The sequence below is a fragment of the Chelmon rostratus genome, chromosome 1 (assembly GCF_017976325.1).
Source record: "Chelmon rostratus isolate fCheRos1 chromosome 1, fCheRos1.pri, whole genome shotgun sequence".
Lineage (NCBI taxonomy): Eukaryota > Metazoa > Chordata > Actinopteri > Chaetodontiformes > Chaetodontidae > Chelmon > Chelmon rostratus.
The window spans coordinates 2,574,008-2,596,036 of record NC_055658.1 but is presented as its reverse complement, the minus strand read 5'-3'; the positions used below and the strand labels follow the sequence as shown (position 1 = coordinate 2,596,036).

The 22,029-nt window shown below is 40.0% G+C and overlaps 1 protein-coding gene across 2 annotated transcripts in view; it reads left to right on the top strand.

Moving 5' to 3' along the window:
* arnt2 (aryl-hydrocarbon receptor nuclear translocator 2) overlaps window positions 1-22,029 on the top strand; it is a 65,275-nt gene that overhangs the window by 16,764 nt on the left and 26,482 nt on the right. Inside the window, exons 4-11 of one of the 2 annotated variants that reach the window (XM_041954316.1) lie at window positions 1,522-1,569; window positions 3,489-3,702; window positions 4,610-4,823; window positions 8,443-8,545; window positions 15,807-15,872; window positions 16,691-16,776; window positions 20,946-21,022; window positions 21,655-21,789. In XM_041954316.1, the coding sequence (XP_041810250.1) occupies window positions 1,522-1,569; window positions 3,489-3,702; window positions 4,610-4,823; window positions 8,443-8,545; window positions 15,807-15,872; window positions 16,691-16,776; window positions 20,946-21,022; window positions 21,655-21,789 (943 nt within the window). The remainder of the gene's footprint in view (window positions 1-1,521; window positions 1,570-3,488; window positions 3,703-4,609; window positions 4,824-8,442; window positions 8,546-15,806; window positions 15,873-16,690; window positions 16,777-20,945; window positions 21,023-21,654; window positions 21,790-22,029) is intronic. The other variant, XM_041954951.1, reaches the window with a different exon arrangement.

The window sequence follows — 22,029 nt, the reverse complement described above, 5'->3', positions numbered from 1 at the left end:
GAGGAAGGGGTTATGGTGCACATTTTAGTCTGTAACATCAGCAAAGTGAGAAGACAGCTGAAAGGGACTAGTTCAGATACACAGCAGGACTCTCTCTTTCATCACCAGTGAGAAAAACCCCAAGCTATAAATCAGCAGGATGTCACAGATAGCAGTTCATGCTTCAAGTTCTTCAATTTGCCTTTACTTAATCTGCACTTTGTAAAGTTAGGATAAACTCCATCCTTCTCCAACAAGTGTGCTGGTAATGTAATGGACAGGTTAAGGAAAATAGTTGTTTTCTTACAGCTTTGGTCTTTCTATAGTTAGTTATGGTTACATTTACAAATGGCTGAAATCTGCAAATGCTGTGATTCTACTTCTGCTAAGTGGTTCTAGTATGGAAGCAAATACTAGGTATGACTATTTTGATCTCTGAAAAAACTGAATACTTAATCGGGACATTAAAACACTCCTAAATATTTGTAGTGATTAAATGCTGAACTTGTATAGCATGAGTTATTTGAACCATCTACCTGATTTTTAGTGGTTTTATGTTGACAACAAGACCTTAACACAAGATCCACATACAAGCATTTTCAGGAGATTTCCGCTTATCACTGCCTTCATGGGATGTGCTGAGTGTCCAGTATTAAAAAAAAACAAAAAAACTATGCAAGTTGCTCAAATTCTTTTAAATTCTGATTAAACCCAGACACCAAAAGACAACAACATTCAAATGTGAACATGTGGTCTACCAAGGATAAGCAATCACCACAATCAGACTGCTGTCCTGGAAGGATACAAAATGTAGCCTGTGTAACCTGCCTAAACTTCCAGAGGAAGAAGTAAGGATGGTTTTGTCTGGAATTTTAGTGTCTGAAATGAAACAGTCCAGTTTGAGCGTCCAGGTTTTTTTAAACTTGTTTTTCCGATGGAATTTAAGACCACTAAATACAGTTTTATCAACATTAGACACTATCTAAATTTGTCAACGCTAAAATACATTCTGCAAACTCAAGAAGTTGATCTTAGAAATATTTTAATGCTGTAAAGACAGTGTTTATACATTTCAACATTGACCATTCAGTTTTACAAGTTTACAACTCTACTGCTATTATTTCCATAGTTTCTTAGGGCAGCAACATGAGTGGTCAGACAGGTTGTTTAAACCATTGAAACTTCTCTGAATGTCCATTATGGTACTGACCATTACAGTGTGTTGCTGCTGTAACTGGACTGCTAACTTAGCACTGAATCCAATGATGGCCACCACTCTAAAAGACAGCATCCAGAAAGAAAAGAAGAAAAACATAGTTTTCTAACCTGTCCTTACTCATAAAACAACAGAATACCTTTATCACTGCAAAAGCTACACCAGCCACTGGCACCCTGTTTTGTCCAGTTTTCCCATGTTTTTACCATCAAACTTCAAACCATCTACTCACAAGTATCAATATGTGACAACCATCGCATGCTGCGTGATGCTCTGTCTCTGTATTTGTACATTGTGTTACATGCTGTGTCCTCTCTTCTCTGTAGGTATGATGATGATCAGATTCCTGGTGGGGATAAGGAGAGATATGCCAGGTAGGCCTAGCCAGCTGAGGCCACAGAGGATTTTCCATTCACTCAGGGATCAGCAGACTGTACAGCCTGCACCTACACCTGTTCTGATCTGAACAGATCTGAAGTATAATAACAACAGGTGTTAGGGTTTGTATACCAATATATTAGGCCAATATTGGTATGTTAGAAATAATTTACTGTCCTGTCAATGTTGACCATCAATATGATGATGAGGCCACGGGTAGTGTTTATCAGTATGTTTTAGAACAGCTATAGAAACCAGTCCACTGTGTTGAGGGAGTAGTTTATTCAAGTGGTGGACTGATAGAAATGCTGACACTACTCGAACACAGCAAATTACATCACCTAAATTAGGCTCTTTCTTACCAATCATATGGTAGTCTTTCAGAAATGGGCCACTTTCCAAAATAGGCACAGCAGGGTTGGATGTGTTAGCTAAACTCACCAGATGATGTTCCTCTGTTAGCACATTTCAGACAGACAGCAGAGTTGGCAAAAATCTGTGTCAAATAAGATGGGAAATACCAAAAACCCAGTTTGTCACAGACACATCATTATCCAGAGTGAAAAGACTCCCAGTGTCAAACACCAGCAATCCCATGAAACGAACAGCGAGAGCACTCAGAGAAATGATCCAGCAACAACCTGCAACGCTACCATGAGCATGTTGGCATTGTACCCTCTTGGCTATAAACAAAGAAGTAATTCGGACAAAAAAAAAAACATTAGACATGCTATTTATCTTTTTAAATGGTAAAATATGAACATAATTGACCCATGATATATTGATTCATATTTTTTTATTAATTTGTTTATGTAAATAGATGTTCTGTTTGCAGCTTAAACAAAACTTGATCTTAAGGGAATCTGAAAGTTCAACAGAAATATATTTTTTTTATATGTCATGATATACAGTGTATAAAAAAACTAAGTACACCCTGTGCAATATCACAAAAACGTTAAATTCATCAAAATTGTATCATCTTAGAATAGTTGTTTTAGTTTTAAGTTGAAGTGTAGGATATTTGATCGTACGTGCAGTGAAAAACAAATTGGGCACAAGGACTATCTGTGGAAATTGGTGTTTCAGTGAGTTAGTGTGGAGGACGAAACTGCCAAAGAACAAGAAAATCAGGCTAATGAGTATTGGCAGCACATTCTTTGGCTAGATGAAACCAAAATAAATGTGTTTGGATCAGATGGAGTCCAGACTGCTTGGCATGGACCTGAACACAACAACCACAGTGACTGCAAAGTGCTGCCTTTGAAACACGGAGGTGGGAGTGGGCTGACATGGGGCCGCAGGAGTGCAGGAGGTATAGGGGAGATGACATCTGGCACCATGAATGCAAGTTCCTATACCCAAATACTGAACAGACTCCCAGTCTCAAGAAGCTTGGCATGAGAGGGACTTTCCAGCATGACAGGGATCCCAGACACACTGCAAAAAGTGAAAACTACTGTATGACCGGGCCAAGTATGTCCCCTGACTGCAGTTGTAGTTGCTTCTTAAATATGCATCCTTCATCATTGTTTTTCATTTCTGTTTTTCAAACTGCTTCATTCTTCCTGAACTGTTAACATATTAGTGATATTGTACAGGGGTGTACAATATATGTAAAAAATATAACAAGGTATCCCAATTATATATTGGGACAAAAATGTCAATTTGTATATTAACAGGTCTTCAAGGGATTTTGACTTAGACTGAGACAAATAGATTCAATCTAGCCCCTAAAAGCCTTTCCTGGCATGACCCTGTGTGCTCCTCCTGCCCGCTGAAGGAAATTCAAAAGAAAGGAGAGAGAAGTCATGATCAGATGCAGCATAGCTGTTGATCATTTGTTGAAGCAAGGCTAGCTAATGGTTTGCTGTTTGTGCCCTGTCCAGCCTTCTAACTGCTCTTTTTTCTGTTTTAGAGAGAACCACAGTGAGATTGAGAGACGCCGGCGCAACAAAATGACCCAGTACATCACTGAGCTGTCAGACATGGTCCCTACCTGCAGCGCCCTAGCCAGAAAACCTGATAAGCTGACCATCCTGCGTATGGCTGTCTCCCATATGAAGTCCATGAGGGGCACTGGCAACACATCCACTGATGGAGCCTACAAGCCCTCCTTTCTCACTGAACAGGTACTGTGCTGTCAGAGACCTTTAACTTTATTATCAAAATCAAAACACATTTCTACAAATTGATCAACGCATAATGATTGTCGAAATGCTCAGTTTGGACGGTCATCTGGAGAGCCAGATGACCAAAAATGGGACTTTCTAAATGATTTTGGGTAAATGCTTATGCAGGTATTTGGAATCAAGATAGTATGTTGACATGTACTAACCAGGAAACTTCAAAAACCTGGTCATGCTAGTGTGCATTTCTTTCTGCACATGCTTTGCCACCTAAAGTCAAAAACATGTTCATGTTCCCCTGTGAAGACAAGTTTTATGTTAAGTGCATCTATCACTTTTCCTCAAGTAGTACACCTCTCCCAGGGAATCTTTGATGGGCAAAGTGCTTTTAGGGAGTCAAAAGAAGACCTGCCTTCTGCTCAGTTATCGTGGTGGTGGTATATTCTGATACGAGTGTGGTTGAAAGTGGACTGTTCTTACTGTGGGGCAGTCAGTGACCATGCTGACTGCTTTTTGCATGCGTCCTGGAAAACTGGAACAATTTTGGCATTTGAAAAAAATGGAAAATGACTCCCTGGGCAGATCACTACCTACTAATCTAGTGAGTGGTTTGAGACACACCCTGAGATAAATGAGAGCCTGATGTCCTCATATACGTTGAAGGCCATGGTCGGTGTATAATTCACAGCCTGCTTTGTCATCCTTCAACAAGCTCAGTATCTGTCTTTGTTTAGCATTGGAGTAAAAGATAATGATAGTACAGTGCTCCGTCAACATTATCTGACTCTTACACTTGTTTGTAATTATGGCTAATTAGTGATTTTTATACAGCAGATTATAAATAGGCTTGCCTCCTACATTTAACTTCTTCCTCATGTCTATGTGCGATGTACATTTCTGCTCCCTGTAGGAACTGAAGCATCTGATCCTGGAAGCAGCGGACGGCTTCCTGTTTGTGGTTGCTGCAGAAACGGGCCGGGTGATCTACGTTTCGGACTCTGTGACACCGGTGCTGAACCACACCCAGTCAGAGTGGTTTGGCAGCACTCTGTATGAACAGGTCCATCCTGATGATGTGGACAAGCTGAGGGAACAGCTCAGTACTTCAGAAAACTCCATGACAGGTAGCGGCAGTACTGTCACACACAATTATTTTTTAGCTGAACATTGTTCTGTTTTTTATAAATTTTTGGTTTGCAAAAGGTCACATGGGTGCAGCCGAGGGTCCTTATAACCACCTGGCAGACACAAAAGTATAACCATCTAGTCTGCGACTTTACTCAGTCTTTTAAAAAAAACTAACATCAGACTGAAAGCTGTCACTCTGGGGTTGTCATAGACAGCCAGTCGCCTGTAGTATAATATGTCTAACTTCATTCTCTACCTGTGCTGCTGTTGATTGCTCATCCGCCGGCTCACATGTTGCATCAACATTTGTTCAGCTATTTTGCTGTTGTGTAACAATGACGTTAACCCTGGTAACCATAATTAACCACGCTGCAGTACCAGCAGTGTTGTTTTCAGCTATCAGAATGAAGAGCTGCTTTTGGAATCAACCTTCTGCACGGCAGACATTTTCACTCGTCAATTTTTGCTTGTCATAGCAGGAAATGCACAGGTGAAACATTTTGGTTTCTCAGTCCCATTTCGGCATTGACCACATATATATGGATATTTTGGTTTTAGTTCACTAACAGAGAGACATTTTTTAGAACAACTTCTTAAGTGCAGATTTGGTTTCTTTAGTTTTTGTGTGTCTGTGTGCACTTTTTTTTTTGTATAACGAGCAGTCCTCTGACTTAACGGCTATGAAGGAAACTAACCAAATGTGATTTGTGCTGGGTTAGCACTGCTAGGCTGTGTGCCAGAAAGGTATTAAATAACTGCGGACGGATAACGGATGTTGAACAAAAATAATTTTCTGTGATCCAGTTGCAGCTACAAAGTATTTTTCTTTTTTCTCGTGTTGTGTTTTGTCTTGTTAACAATATACACTCTACACACACACACACACACACACACACACACACACACACACACACACACATATATACATGGACATTATATTACTTTATATACATATATATGTATTTCTTCGACATAACATAAATCAGAACACTGATACTCTCCTGTACCCACTCATATACTGTTACTGTTACTTTGAATGTGAGTGGGGGGCCTGAGCCAGTGTGTATTAAATGGGTGGGACATTAGTGGTTATGCTTCACTGAAGTCTTGCATCTGGTGTGAATTCAAAGTGAGACCTCATGGTACCTGCTTGGACTTTGTGTCAAGCAAAAAATTACAAGTAGTAAAGTAGTTCTTTATTCATTACATCAATGGAAAATTATTGGGAAAAAACACGAAACATCGTTCAGATCAATTATAGTGAGAATATAAACAGTTAATTAATGAAAGAGGCCAGGCCAGACTCCTGATTTTAAAGAACGAAAAAAGTAATTACACCAAGTTATCTATCACAGTGTGAAGACAGAGCAGTACCTTTCCAGGTGGCTCTTCAATTTAGTAAGAAATAAACCAATACAATTTTTTATTGCAATTTATAGCTCTTCCTCCTGGCTGTTTTGAAAAGACAAGACTTCAGACACTGGTAGCCCAAAGGATTTATCAGAAATGTAGTAGACCACACTCTTCATTCAGCCCAGTCAACCCCTGAACTTTCAGAATTCTAAAACTAAATGTCAGTGAGGACCACACTAACCTGCACTGATTAACATCAGTAGTCATGAGAGGTCTGTCTTCTACCTATTGAGAGATTTCTCTCCTGTGTTAATCTACCCCTTCTTGTCATGTACCTTTAATGTTACATGATAATTCTAGATGTATAAGGATGTACAAGAATGTACAATGACTGTGGTACAAGGCACCGAGGGTGAAAGTGACATTTAAAATATGTCAGACATACTCACAGTACTCACTAGAGGGCAACATTGTCTTGTTAAATCCTCCAAATTCCTCAGTATGTCAGTGAAGTTTCTGAGTTTCTGTTTGAATCTGTTGGTCTTTCCATCTGACCCCAGAGGCCCTCTGAACCACTCTGAATACCCAGCAGTGCCATGTAATCCACATAACACACTAATCTCCATGTAGAGCTGGGACAGATGAAAATGCTCACACAAGTATACACAAGCACATACACAACCTCAAAGTCCCAGCATTTCTCAGAGTTCGGTTTCCTTCAGTGGAACTAAAGCAGAGTATGTCTTGGAGACTCTTTCTCCTTCTTCTGCTGCTCACTGTTTGAACTTTGCTGTGTGTCTGTTACATGACTGCATGTTTACCCAGCTTGCAGACACGGAAGGACTGAACTGCATTAATCAGCCAGAAGTGGAACAAGTGATTGTTTCCTGCACACCAGTTGTTGCTGTCTGTAGTCCATTGTGGGAATAATAAGCAGCCATTTAATATTTTGAGGGGTTATCAATAGTGCAAGATGCAGTTGGTGAGCATCGCAGCATTTGTGGTGGCATCTAAATAGGCATGATGATGCAGTTTAATTGCAATCACAATATTGTTCATGAGTGTGTAATCAGATATTTTCCTTAAATCATTCAGCTCTAGAATACATTATACAACTGTTTTCACAGCAGAGTAGTACAAACCTGACTAGAAAACTCATGCTGATGTGTAAAACTGGTTCACATTGGCTGAATTTATCAGAACGGAACAGTGCTAATATGAGGACAGTTTTTACACCCATCATGCCTGCTCATGCAGATGGAAAGCAGTTTGTGTGAGAGAGAATAGTATGTGCTTGTTGTTGTTTGTTTCCTGTGTTATTTGGACAAAGTGTCAATGATGGAATGTGGTCTGCTATGTGTTTACCGTGGTCATCAGCCTTTTCTATCTGCATCTGCTTAAAATAAAAACTTCATTGCAGTCATGCGTTTGCATGTTCCAGTCAGCGTCATGCTTGTGAGATACTGAGAATTCCTTTTCCATCTGGAAAGGATCAGCCTTTTTCTAATGATGATGGAGACTGATTGTGCAGGTTATAGTACCAAAACCAAGCTGCGGGGTCTAAAGTCCCTTTTCTCCTCCATCCTTCACAAACACAGCTTTAATATAGTATAACTCTGAATGACCTAGCAGTTTTAGAATATGGTCATGCACAATAAGGCATTAATAAGTGCTTTATAATGACTAATAAAGAGACAATATGCTACTAATATGTATGCTAATCAGCAGCTAGTTAATGGTGAATATGTACACTATAAATATAACATATGAAACTCAACTGTAGTGTGATCACCAGCATATGGTTGGAGTATGGAGTATGGTTGTGCTGAATAATGATTAGACTGACTATTGCCAATTTGTTGAACATGTTTTATATGTATGTATATATATGTGTGTGTGTGTGTGTATATGTGTGTGTGTGTGTGTGTGTAGAGAGAGAGAGAGAGAGAGACATAGATAAAAATGCACCTATGAGGTGTCTACAAATACTAATTTGCTGTTGTAATTCAATTCCTAAATATGTGCTTTTGAATTTGTGTATCAAGTATAGCGTTCTCTTATCATTTAATTCCCTTGCTGAGCTTTGGTCATAGATTGAATTGGTGTTTATTTTTCTTTCATCCCATTAACCCCTACAAGGCATTTGCTAATGGTTTGCTAATAAAAATACAAGTTACACCAAGTGAAGAAATAACTGACTGTTTGAGGTCAGTGTTATCTGCACTTCTGTTGCCCTGTTTCAGTTTGATCTGTTGTTAACAGGACGGATTCTGGACCTGAAGACGGGAACAGTGAAGAAGGAAGGACAGCAGTCCTCCATGAGGATGTGCATGGGTTCCCGACGGTCCTTCATCTGCCGCATGAGGTCTGTGTGACTGTATGACTAAGTGTGTGCATGTTTTGATGTCTGTCCATTGACTTGGGAGAAGGTTTGTTTTTCTGTTTTTTTGCTGTCCAGCTTGGCTTTCCACAGTCATGAACACGTGTTATATTATCTTGTGTTAAGTGAACTCAAGACGCTACATTTCCAGAATTTCAAAATGTTACAGTGCTTCAATTATTCAGCCATATAATGTGCTTTTTACACAGTGATTAGTCCAGTCACAAATTTAACAGCATACACTATTTTTTGTTTTAGGCAGATTTCATTTTGTGAAGCTCTCAGAAGTGATGAGTATGCTCTCTTGTCATTTTTCAGTAGCGTGACTTATAAATCGTTGTGTCGGTTTTAGATTTAGATAATGACTCATTGCAATGTGTTACATGTGGCAAAAAGCAAATTGAGCTTCTGATATAAGGCCACTTCAGCTCTGCAGCAGTAAATTTGAATCAGTTGACTTGCAAGCAAGCTGAAATGGTCCACAGTGGTAAACACAGGGGTTCACGTAATGTGACAGGTCGCAGTATGTAGCTCACAAAGTGACAGCCATTAGACGTTTACAGACATCATTGATGGCATTTTTCGTTCTTTCAGCTGCTGCACACACAGAACAGTCCTGCTGAGCTGTTTCTAATTAGCCCCCAGAGACGTTTTTACAATAGTGTTTCATATGTGATTGATTGTGGTGTTCAGGCTATTATATCCACGATTAATCACAATATGCAGACCTATGTGGAACTATCAGGGTGAGTCAGAGGCAGAGGCGAAACTAGACGGAGGAGGTGAAAAGTTGGGACGAGCTGTTGGATTTAATTATCAAAATTAAAACAATGGATTGGAATAGATAGATAGATAGATAGAGAGATAGATAAGCCGGGAAATTCTGGTGTTACAGGCAGCAGGCAATAATCAGTAGGAACTTATCAACAGAATAGAGAAATGCAAAATCCATATAAAAGCTGACTCTATATATATGTACATTTTATACAAACAACTATAAAAAAATTCATATATTGGCGCAAAGAAGTATAAAAATATTGCTATAAAAATATACTGCCAAAAATATTCACAATTTTAACAGAAATTGCTCAGGAGCTGAAATTGCATATGGTGGGTGTGGATAAAATAAATACAGTATTTACACTATTGCACAGTGATAAATATATATGTAGAATACCAGTACATATGCATAGATGGAGTACTTAAAGAGAGTGAAAAAGTAATATCACACAAGATATTTGGTGAATGTGACTGCAGGCTGAGGTAAACATGAATCACACATTAGTTGAAAACAGCCTGAATATGGACTCAGTGCTACATTAAGAAACGCTGGAGTTGAACACTCTGACAGCTGTTGGGATGAAGGACCTGTGGTAGTGCTCCTTCTTACAGGGTGGATGCAGCAGTCTGTTACTGGAGGAGCTGCTGAGGGCCCCCACTGTATCATGCAGGGGGTGGGAGGGGTTGGTAAACATCCTCCTCTCTCCTACATCCTCAGTGGTGTCCAGAGGGCACTCCAGGACAGAGCCAGCTCTCCTGACTGGTTTGTTGAGTCTCTTCCTGTCCCTCTCAGAGCTTCCACAGCCCCAGCAGACCACTGCGTAAAAAACTGCAGATGCAACCACAGAGTCATAGAAAGTCCTCAGTAATGTCCTACATACTCCAAAGGACCTCAGTCTTCTCAGCAGATGAAGATGACTTTAGCCCTTCCTGTTCAGGGCATCAGTGTAGTTGTTGTTGTTTATTGTCTATTTGGACACCCAGGTATTTGTACTCCCCCACGATCTCAATCTCCTAGCCGGTGCAGGTGGTTCAGTCCACACAGGTCAACAAAGTTAGTGACAACTTCCCTGTATTCCAAATCGTTCCCCTGTGATACCCGTTCAATGATGGCTGTATCATCGGAGAACTTCTGGAGGTGGCAGCCGGTTGAGTTGTGTCTGAAGTCTGAGAGAGATATCCTGATCAAGCTTTTTGGCCCTGACGCAGTCGAGTCCAGGAATACTTTGTCCTCCCATGCTGGAGCACTCAGTGCTGTATCATGTTGACTGAAGGCAAAAATGTACCCTTGCAACCCAACAAGACATCTGTTTTCTGTACCTGCTCTTTCTCCACTACATCAGTCCCAGCAGCAGTTTCTCCAACACTGGAGTCATTTTGTCTCTTCGAGATACACTGCATACACATACATAGTTAGCTACATTAGGGCTGCAGCTAACAGTTTTTTTTTTTATTATTGGTTAATCTGCTGATTATTTTAACAATTAATTGATTAATTGTCGAAATGTAAAAAATGAAATGTATAAAATGCTCATCACAATTTGCCAATGGGATGTCAAATTGGTTCTTTTGTCCAAAAAAACCCCCCAAAGACTCTTCATTATAAATGACGACAACAAAAAGCAGTTCCTGGGTTCTATTTCATTGCTATAAAGTTCTGTAAAGCAGAGGGGAGCTCCAGATTTGCGTGTAGCATCTTGGTTCATTGCTACAAGTGACCCCTTAGACATTATTATCATGAAAATATAATTTTTGGTGCTTTATAGTGGTCAGTAGAAGCTGACTGATGTGATAATGATCATTTCGAGCAGTAAAAAGATGACAGTCGATTAATCCGCCAATATCTATGTTTTTAATTTTAACTTTTATGTATTCAATATCTATTAAAATCTACATTAATTATTTAAGTTGCACTTCAATATGGGAGAAAAAAACATATTTTATACTTTTATTAAGATTGCTGTTGGAATAAAACCTTTCAGATGAAGTTAAGTTTCCTAAAGTTAGAAACAAATGGTCATCATCATCTCAGAAGTGTTCTAGGTAATCAGCTCTATATTTGGGTAAAAATGCAAAAAACACTGTATAATTCAGATGACACAACTCAAGCAGCATCAAAGAAGCTACCATAATAATCTAATTTAAAAAGTGAGAATGACCCCTAAAGTTTGGGTTGTTATCATGCATGAAGTGCTTTACTTCTGCAGCAGTCGGCTACTTTTGCATATGTCATGTTTAATTAACCAGTTTAGGGTAATTTCTTGCATTACATTGTTAGAATATGATCTATTTATTCAAAATGGGAAATGTGCTATCCTGTTGCATTGTTAAATGCCACACTCACGATTATTGTTTGTGCATACTACCAGCATAAGGATGACCCCAAAGTGTGTAGTTTCATTTCATAAATGGATTGCTACATAGCTGGATTACTTATTACTTACTGGAAGAGATGACGGCAAATAAGTCAGTAAAGTAAAAGCAGAATGATTTCTTTTCCTCACTGTCTGCCTGTCTTGTATCATGGACAAGGAGCTGCTGGGTGTTGGGTTATGTATTCAAGACAACTTTTGTGGGGAGAAAAAACTGAAAACGGTTCAGGTATGTGCCTTCCCTGGGGGTTTTGTTTAGGTTCACATTCTCAAGCCCTATTGCCAGAATAATTTTTCATAGAGTATCAGGAGTTAATCACATCCACACAGATATTTCAGTCAAAGTGGCTGCTCAAGGAAGAGCCAAATTCTAACCACCGTGCTAACTAGCAAAATAGATACAGCACGCTTTTGGCAGAGTGGCAGTTATCCTCAGTCTTGCTTTAATAATTCCATACTGTAACCAACAACCTTATTTTTTGGTTTATTTACGAACACAGCGGTCTATATAAAGTTAATAAGTTTAGTTGTCTCAGGCACACAATGACTTTATGCTAAACAGTGATATACGTCCCTGCATGACACCCAGCCGCCGTCTGAGCAAAGTTCTGACAAATACTGTAGTTACTATTGAAAATGTCATATCGATTAATTGGTCGACCTCCAGCATTAAACCAGTGTGCATGACAAGTTACAGAGCAGTCAGAAAAAAGTTCCAGAACAGCTACTTATCGACCTTGTGGTGAGACTGTTTTGCCAATTTGACATTGAAAACATTGGTACACATTTCCCCAAATTTTATCCTCACATTTTTGGAAACATTGGAATCCCAGAATCCTAGAATATTAGTTAAAACATTACACAGCATGACTTGACTAGACTAGATTCAGATTCAGTTTTTTATGATGACATAGATTATATGTAGTGACAGGCAGTGGAAGACCACTGGCTGAGGTGTGAATCTGATAGATGGCTGTAGTTCTTTTCCTTTAGATTAGAAGGTACCTGTATTTTGTTCATGACGTATTAGAATTGATAAAGTTCAGACGTGCTTGACAGCAGAATTCTTTTCTGTAACAGTGGCTTAGAACCTAGGCAGCTGTGACAGTGTGCACACACCAGACTACTTAATACCACACAGCAAAAGTACAATATATGATGCATACCTGCTTTTTAAATTGAGATGTTCATGGACCCATAACCTATTTCACACCACATGAACCTCAAGCCACATGCCTTTCTACCCTGCCGTGATAGTATTCATATGTCTGCTCCCCAGAGGCTGTTGGTGAAATGACTGATGTTTCCATACTTCATAGATAATTAGACTTAGCAGACTTGCCATCTATATTCTAATAATTACTACCATCTGTTGGACATCACCCCATCTCCACTCAATAGCTTCTGACCTTTTATAAACCTAGTTTCTTGTCTCATTTCTTGTGCTCTATGTCAGAATATCACACAGGTTGCCCCACAGCCCTCATTACTCACTGGGTACAAACTACATCAAAGCAGCTTTGACAGCTTCAAGGGCCTGGAAGAGCCCATGTTTAGTTTAGCAAAATAACACACCTTTTCCATTTTTTTTCTTCTGGCACTCTGTGGTAGTGTTCATGCCAGAGTGTGTAGAGTCACCAGAGGCTGCTTTGGCCTTGCTCTGTTTGGATCTGTCACAAAGGCGTGCAAGTTGCACGAGAGCTACAGTGTTTCGTGTTGTTAGGAATATGTTGGATCGGCATATTCTTCTGTTCTGTTGCTATTCCAGGCTCTGCATAATGCAAACAACATGCTGCTGGGACACTGAAAGAGACTGCAAGCAAACACTGAAACGCAATTACTTCTGTGACACGTACATAAACAAGGCTGAGAGGAATACAGCATGATCAGCAAACCAACATTTCAGGAAGGCGATTATTAGATCCAGGCTGGCTTATGTAATGTTCAGCCACAAGGCTGGCCCTCACGCAGAGGAGCACCCGCTGACTATACCACACAAGGAAATTCAAGTGGAGGCAATAGCTGCCTGCAGTGTTCAGACTCCAGTCTGTCACTTGTTTGACTTGTGGTTCATGCCATACACTGAGCAGAGATGATGTGTAATCAGGCCAGTGGTTCAAAAACAAACGACTGCCATGGTCAGACATTTGCAGTCATTCACGCATCAGGCAAGCTGTGGAGCAGATCACTTACTTTACAAACATGTACAGTATAAACATTGTTACGATAAAGAGCTGAAACTGATTGACAGACTCAACAACTAATGAGATAATCGGTTAGTAATAATGATTCCAGCCCTAATTATCATGTAATTAATAATAATAAAGGAAAGCAACAATCTTGCCGAGTGGTACATAGAGAACGACCTACTGCTCAAAGTCAACAAAACCAAGGAGCTGATTGTTGGTTTTGGAAAAAGGAGGTCTTCAATTGGCATGGTTTGTACTTAGCCCAGGACAGGAGGGGTCTGCAGAGGGTGAATAAAACTGCCCAGAACATCATTGGTACCTAGCAGTGGTATTGGTGAGGTTTCTGCACAGAGCCCAAAGGATAATAAATGACAATACCCACCACAGTCTGTTCACCCTGCTGCTCTCTGGCAAGCGCTACAAAAGTGTCTGCTGCTGTATCTCCGGAGTACAGAACAACTTCTTTTACAGGCAGTGAGGCTTCTCAACTGCTCCTCCACACCCCACCATAAAGAATAGTTTTAGTTTTGTGTGTAGCATTAGGGGACAGCAGCTTGCATTTCGTTGTACAAACCCTGTGCTGTAGAATGATAAAGCAGCCTTGAAACTTTATTCATTCAGTATTTTTGTATGAATAATTCATCTGTGTTCCAGCTGTTGTAGTTACATTTGTGCAGGCTGTCCCTGTACTCTGTCCATGTGACACCTGGTGGATTAGAGGGGTGTTGTGGAGGGGCAGGCAGAGTTGGTGCTCTGTGCTCTTCTCAGGACTCTCTGATCTTTAAACTTGCTTTAACTTATTTCAGACCACATTGTGTACAAGACGCTTGCTTGCTCTCATCTACTTGTGACTTTTATTCCACACATCCCCAGCTGACTGTGACTGAATGGATGCTTTCTTCATTTTTTCATGTTTTTTAATCAGAAATTATTAAGCAAACGTGTAAGTCAGTCAATCAATCATTGTCACCTGAGGTGAAACAGACTCTTCGTACGATTTATTTAGATGGTAGAAAACAGAAATGTGGCCTTTTTGTGTAGTGTAGCTGTAGCTTTGCAGTAATCATGATCAAGCCCCCGAAATGTACCTTTGTCTGACACCCCCGCTTTAACCTGCGCCTGACTGACTCTGCTCAGGCAAGGTATGAATTGTATGTATTGAAACAGTATGGGGTCATATTCCCATTGACAACAAATGCATAATTAATAGCATAATTCAGATTGACCCTATCTAAGACTGAGTCAACATCATTTTCAAAATTCAGCTGTTCTCAAACTGGGAAATTTCAATGTGTTTTTTTTTTTGGTAATTGAAGTCAGACTGTATGTTTAAGATATCACAAGGTATTTCTGTGGAATCATTTATTGTTACTCTTTTAATTTGACTTTGCAAACTCTATCTGGAAAAAAAATGGCCAGTAAGTTATTAAGGTTAGGGATGCCAGGTTTACGGATGTGATCATGCCTTTGAACAGTTCACTTCTTTTGGGGAAAAAAGGATCTCAAAAGTAATCCTTTCAAAAATTCATACACTTGTTTGTGTTGTTCCATTAGACAAACACCACACGGCAGCTGCAGCTGGCCTCTACACTGCAGCGTGTGCCACTCAGATTAGGTGGGGAATGTGGAGATGGTGCATGATACATAGTTGCAGCACAAAGAAAAAGGAAATGAGATGGTAATGCTGGTTTTCCTGCAGAAATGGAACAAAGGAGACCAACTGAAGTCTAGAACTAACGTTCTCTTAGTGGAACAGTGCAGGATTTTTTGTGAGAGCTGTGGTAGGCTTTCAAAATTCACCAAAACAATTTAACAATCACTTTGTTTTGTCAATGCAAATTGTTGGTAGCATGTACCACTGGAGTGTAATATATGCTGTTGTTTTTATTTTGTATTTGTGCACAGGTGCGGCAGTGCTCCTCTGGATCACATCTCCCTGAACCGTCTGTCTAACATGAGGAAGAGATACAGGTACAGGAAGCTCTTCTCTAACCACGGTTGTGATTCACTATAAATCCTTTCTGCCTTTCTGTCTTCACATCCAGTCGCTGGCAGTTTTTGTCATGAAGTTTATGTTGTGAAAATATGGGATATTTCCAGCTGATGACGTTTCTTGTGTGTAGATGGGAGAGATACTGATAAACAGCTTCACCTTCACTCATTTCTAATTCTAGTTATCAAAAAGTCCAGGATCTTTTCTCTCTGTCTGTTTATATGCCATGCAGTGCAGTCTTTGCAGGTTTCAGCTGGTGTTAAGCTTTACAATCAGCACAAGAGGATTCCTTTCATGTTAAAAGAAAGTTAGAAAAAAAACCCAGCATAATCGTCAGATAAATTTGACATTTTCATCCAAGCTGACTGCTTACAGTAGAGTGGGAACAATGTAGATAATGTTGGAGAAAAATGTTTCACATACAGGATGTCAGACATAGAAATAAGACACAAATTAACATCATACCGTTTTGCAGTATTACAGTTTTACAGTTTCCCAGATTGTATTTACACTCTAAGACTTTTTTTTTAATTTTAACACAGAAAGTAAAGCAGACTTCTGTTATAACCCAGATACAGATATTTTAAAAAATAAACTGATTAAAGCTTTGCGTTACTCCCCTAACATCCAGTATGTAACGGTGCTTCTAACCTATGAGCAACTACATGAAGAGAGAGTTGCAGCCAACAAGTGTTAAGTGTGAGAAGGCTTGTAGTGTCATTGAGTCCTTCCACAGCTGTGTCTCAGTACCTAACATGCTGCCTTCTCTCTCTCTGTGTGTGTGTTTGATGGACAGGAATGGCCTTGGACCCTCAAAAGAAGGAGAGGCTCAGTACTCTGTGGTGCATTGCACTGGCTACATCAAAGCATGGCCCCCTGCAGGTAAACAAACACACACTTGATGCTCTTGTCTCTATCCCTGCTTAACCCAAGCTTCACCTCACTGCATGAGTCCCTTCCCAGAATAAGTGTTGCCTGGTCTAACCTAAGACAGCTGTGGGCTCTGCACAGCTCTGGATCGGAACCTGGACTCGACCACAGATCCACAACAGCCTGTGTGGTTTTGGGACCTGTCCATGGTGTTTGAGATTCAGAGCAGCATTTTTGAAAGTCAGTGTTAAAGCTGTCCCACGAGCTCGTGTTAAGATACAGCACAAAGCGAACATATCATACCTTTGTGAATGTGACTGCAGGAGTGTTTTTGCAGTCTGTCTTTTGGTTTGAATTTCCCAGCTGACAGTACAGATGATTGCTGTAACAACAAGCTTGTGTGTGGACTGTGTCTCCCCTACCAGGAACTCCAGGTGTTCCTCTTCCTCTGTTCTCAGGAAGTGGAGTCATACAGCTCAGCATATCCGCAAGTTTTTTCCTCTGCCTTAACCATCAGCTTTCATGCTGCCCCTAAGTATCATGCTATGTTCTAGAATGTAACTGCAGGGCAGCTTTCACCACATTTGCTATGGAGTGAAACTGGAATGGATTTTGCGAAAATTGCTCCTGGGCTCGGCTCACACATTGTGATCCAAACCCTGAAATTAGGTCTGGAGATATAGAGTCAAAAATCTATCTTTGGAGAATGACACACTCACCCCCCTGTAGGTTTGAAACTTGGCCGTAAAAGGTTTGTAGTTTGCTCCTTTACAATGACCGGCGGTTGTGATCAGGAACTGAAGTACTGACACTGTTTCACTGTGATAATGTCTGAAGATATGTATATACCCATTCCACAAATTCAAGTCAAGTCACTTTCCTTGAAACGTCTGTGATGACCTCCATTTAAAGCACAAATCTGGTGATATTATGTATGTTTTTGTTAATCCCACGAAAAAAAGATTCAAGTAATGAGTTGATCCTACTAACAAACATTGTGTGGGTATCAAAGGCCTGATACATCACATTCATCTGTGCCACAAAGCTCTGTTGTTGTCGAACACATCAACGAGCCACACTGTTGCACTGGATGGCATGTTCCTACAATACCAAAACACACACGCTGTCATTTATTTTCACTCAATCCCACAATAACTGGGATCACACATCCTGCTGCCGGAAATAACTCAGCATGGCGCCACATGTGGATTAATCTGTTGCTGATAATAGTCCCAAACCAATGCACCATTTCCTCCTGCGTGAGTACAATTTGCTAAAAATTACGGTGACCAGCTCTTTTAGGAAATCACTGAGACATTTTTAATTAAAACTTTATCCCTTTTAAAGATTTCCATCTTCAATAAACACCAATGAGCTGAGAGTTCCAGATCATCACAGTTCAAAGACAAAAGTATGACTGAGGAGGCAGATATCAAAGCAAAGAGTCTTTACTAGGATGAAAAGTATAAAAGAATGTAACAGAATCTAAAAGACACAGGCTGGTCAAAAAACTAGGGCAGGATCAAGAAACAGGCGGGCAATAATCAAACCACTGGAAAGCTTAGGCACAACGCACAAAGACAATCTGCCAGAGAGCTAGTGGAAATATACTGGTTAATATACCAGGGAGCTAATGAGGGAATGGGGAGCAGGAGAGCAGGTGAGGGGATTCTGCTGGCAGGGGGGGGCAGGCAGGCGGGACTGGCAGGGTCTGAAATGACAGCAGAGTTAGACCATGTATGCACAAACAACTACGCTGAATAAATGAAGAGTGACTGAGCAGAGTGAAATTCAAACCATGACACAGACAGAGTAGGAAGTCAAAGTATTGTGAGACAGACCAACACATTGTTGGTTTGGGTCTTTTCATGGGCGTTGCTGACAATGAGGAAGTTAGATTTACCTTCTGTACTATCATCTGAAACCTTCCTGCATGAAAATCTCTACTTCAAGAATCTGTTGTTTATTATTACATTTGACTTTGAGATATCTTCTTACCTGCTGTGTACTGTAATTAAAGGACCCTTAGCAGTATAGCAGCATCAATGTATTATGCAATGGATCTGAGCACACCAGCTCTGAGAACACACAGGGCCTCACACACACATTGTGCAGTGTTTACAGAGACAGGGATTGGAATGCACCCCTTTGGTCTCAAACCAAGTGTCAAGAAGGCTGATGTGGTGAAGTGGGGTTACGGAACTGAACAACATCAAGTAGAACACAACTAAATCCCCTCTTATAACTTTGAAGTCACACTGGAATATTTCCAGGTATAACACAAACACACACATGGACACCATATGTGTCTTGAAATCACTGACACATGGTTCACTTCCTCGCACTAAAAATACTCCGTTGGAATGTTCTGGACATGATGCTGCTGGCAAACGGTCATCAGGCGAGACACACGCACTCACACTCATAAATCACAGATGGATAACAGAGGGACACAGATATGTTGCACACTGAGCACCAGCACAGCTGCTGCTGGCTGAATTGTGTTCGAGGAGATGAATATTGCAAACTTTCATAGTTAACTGGAAGGAATTTCAGCAAAATGAAATGTCTGCTCTGTGATTAATGCACGTTAAACAGCACCAAGGTAAACCTGAACGAGAATCTACCCTGTGGCCTTTGGATGGACTGTGGATATCCCTTGGTTACTCTGGGATTATCCAGGTTTTTGAAGGTTGTTAAATTGCTGTTATAGATTATAAATCATAGATTTATAGTTATAGATAGGAAAATGAGTCAAACTCCAAAAAAACCTGGATCCATGCACAGTAGGGCTGTAAGCACATATTCTGAATTCAGATATGTAATGGAATTGTAAAAAAAAAAAAAACCATTCAAAGACAGTCAATTGTGAAAATGAATATTTGATTGTGGAAAGAAAAGCGGCGCTGCCGTGGCAACTGGCCTGAATGCACTGCATGGACAGGAGTCACAAAAGCAGGGACTCTGTGACCAGTTAGTTTCTGTCATCCACTAATTAACTCTTTTTTTCACTAAGAAAATCTGTTTCAGGCTGAAGTATTTAAATTTCTGTGGTCACTGAAATGATTTGAGAGTTAGATATGAAAATATCACGGCTCTTCACGCTGGTTTTGTTGCTCCTCTGGTGTCCACCCTCTCTCTCGCTCTTATCCCAGTTTGGTAAATTAAGGGTTTATATACACCAAACTAGAGTTAATGGTGATTGTTGGAAAAGTGAATGACAAACCAAGAAGGTTCTGCTGAGTTTTATTTTGTTTCTGTTGAGTTTGAATGAAGTTTCTTTTACAATAATAAATGTACTGTTTTTGTGAATGGAGTCTGGTGGCTTAGCAGCTGTTTCTGGTTAAACAGAAAGGATCTTACACTTTGACTAAAGGTCTGTCTTTGTAGGGATTATTTCCATGATGTTGTCAGACATTTAGAATAACACTCTGAGCCTGTCAGTGACAAAACTAACACTTTTCGTGGATGCACATTGACATTGTGCAAACGTCCAGAGGGATTCAGTTGCAGCCTGTTTGTGGCTGCTGGCTGGACTAGTTTCAAAAATTGTTCCCCCTATTAGTCATTAACACACAAAAACATGTGAAAATGGGGTCTATAATCAGATAAACGCTATATTTGCACTCCAATAGCTGTTACACCAAAAGATACACGCATCACTGCAATTTCACTTTTAATCTGCAAAAAAACAGACTTTGTTTTGAGATTCTTGTGCCTTTAACTTGCTGCCAGTTTTCTTCTTTATTTTTGTTTTATTTTCTTCTAAATAAGTGTTGGTGGTATAGTAGCCATCTTCCAAGTGACACAATGCCACTACAGCAGTGAAAACTTAGTGAGAGGAGTGCCATGACAATACAGTTGATTTGTCTGTGTTTTTGTGTGTTTCTCCCTCCTGCTTTACTGAATTATTTGTATTAGACAGAGAGGAGCAAGTTTGAGTATTTGTTTGAATGAGTTCAGATTTGTGGCTGAAATGTGTCTTGCGGTGTGGAGATTTAATGGTGAAAACGTAACTAATAAATCACTGTAGAGGAGCGGTGGCCGTGTCAGCCAATAGATTACCTCTCAGTGCTGCAAAGTTCAAGTAGCAAATGGAAAAATAAGTGCTTATGCTTTATAAGAAATGTCGTGTTTCACACCTCTCTCTCTCTCTCTGTCTCTGTTTTTCTTTCCCTCAGGTATGACTATACCAGATGAAGACACAGAGGCAGGTCAGACTGGAAAATACTGCCTAGTGGCCATCGGAAGACTGCAGGTGTGTGTGGTACACACAGTAAATTGAACCACTTTGATTCGTCAATAAAACACAAAACTTTTATTTTATGTTTATATCAGAACTAATATGTTTCGGAGAAATACGCTGCTTCCACCTGAGCGTCTGAGCTTCAAGGAGGGAGATGGCTGGATAACGTGTAAATGTAGTCGAAATCATAAGAAACTGAGTCTCTGAAGTCAAGCAGAGAAGTAGATTTTCTATGGAAACTTGTCACTTTTTGAGTCAATCATAACTTACATGAATTCAATCCTCATTTATGTCTTTACATCCATTCATTTCTTTATTTTATCAATGCATTGTTTTTCAGTTCAGTTATTTTATTTTCCTACCCTCATACTTGAGGTAAATATGAACTGAGCCACAGCAGAAGAAATCTATCATGGATGCTGAGGTTTCCACTGTTAACTAATCAGAAATGTTTTGTTAGTGCTAATAATAAACAGTGCTCATAATACTTGTGATGCCAGTGGCACAAAGTCAAAGTAACTTCCTGTGTAAGACACTGATGTAGGCTACTATTATTTGTGCTCCAACTGTCTATTTCCCATCATAAATATCTTTGTTCCTATTCCTAAACGGTGCACCCTGAACACGTGTGCGCCCTCCCTCAGGTGACCAGCTCTCCAGTCTCCATGGATATGAACGGCCTGTCGGTGCCCACGGAGTTCCTGTCACGTCACAACTCTGATGGCGTCATCACTTTCGTCGACCCGCGCTGCATAAACGTCATTGGTTATCAGCCTCAGGTTAGCAGAAGATTCAGAATTCATAATGAAGGTTGCCATATGTTTTTAGGGTTCATGCATAGGAAAAGTTGTGTCCTTGCAATGTATTTAAATCCACAGTAAGTTGTTTTGCCTTCTATTTTCAAGTGATATGTCATAAATTTACTTCAACAGCAGAGAGAAGCAGACCTTCATTTGACACAGGCTTATAATGTGTGAATTATCAATCATTTTGACCTCTAACTGTAAGGTCAATCACTA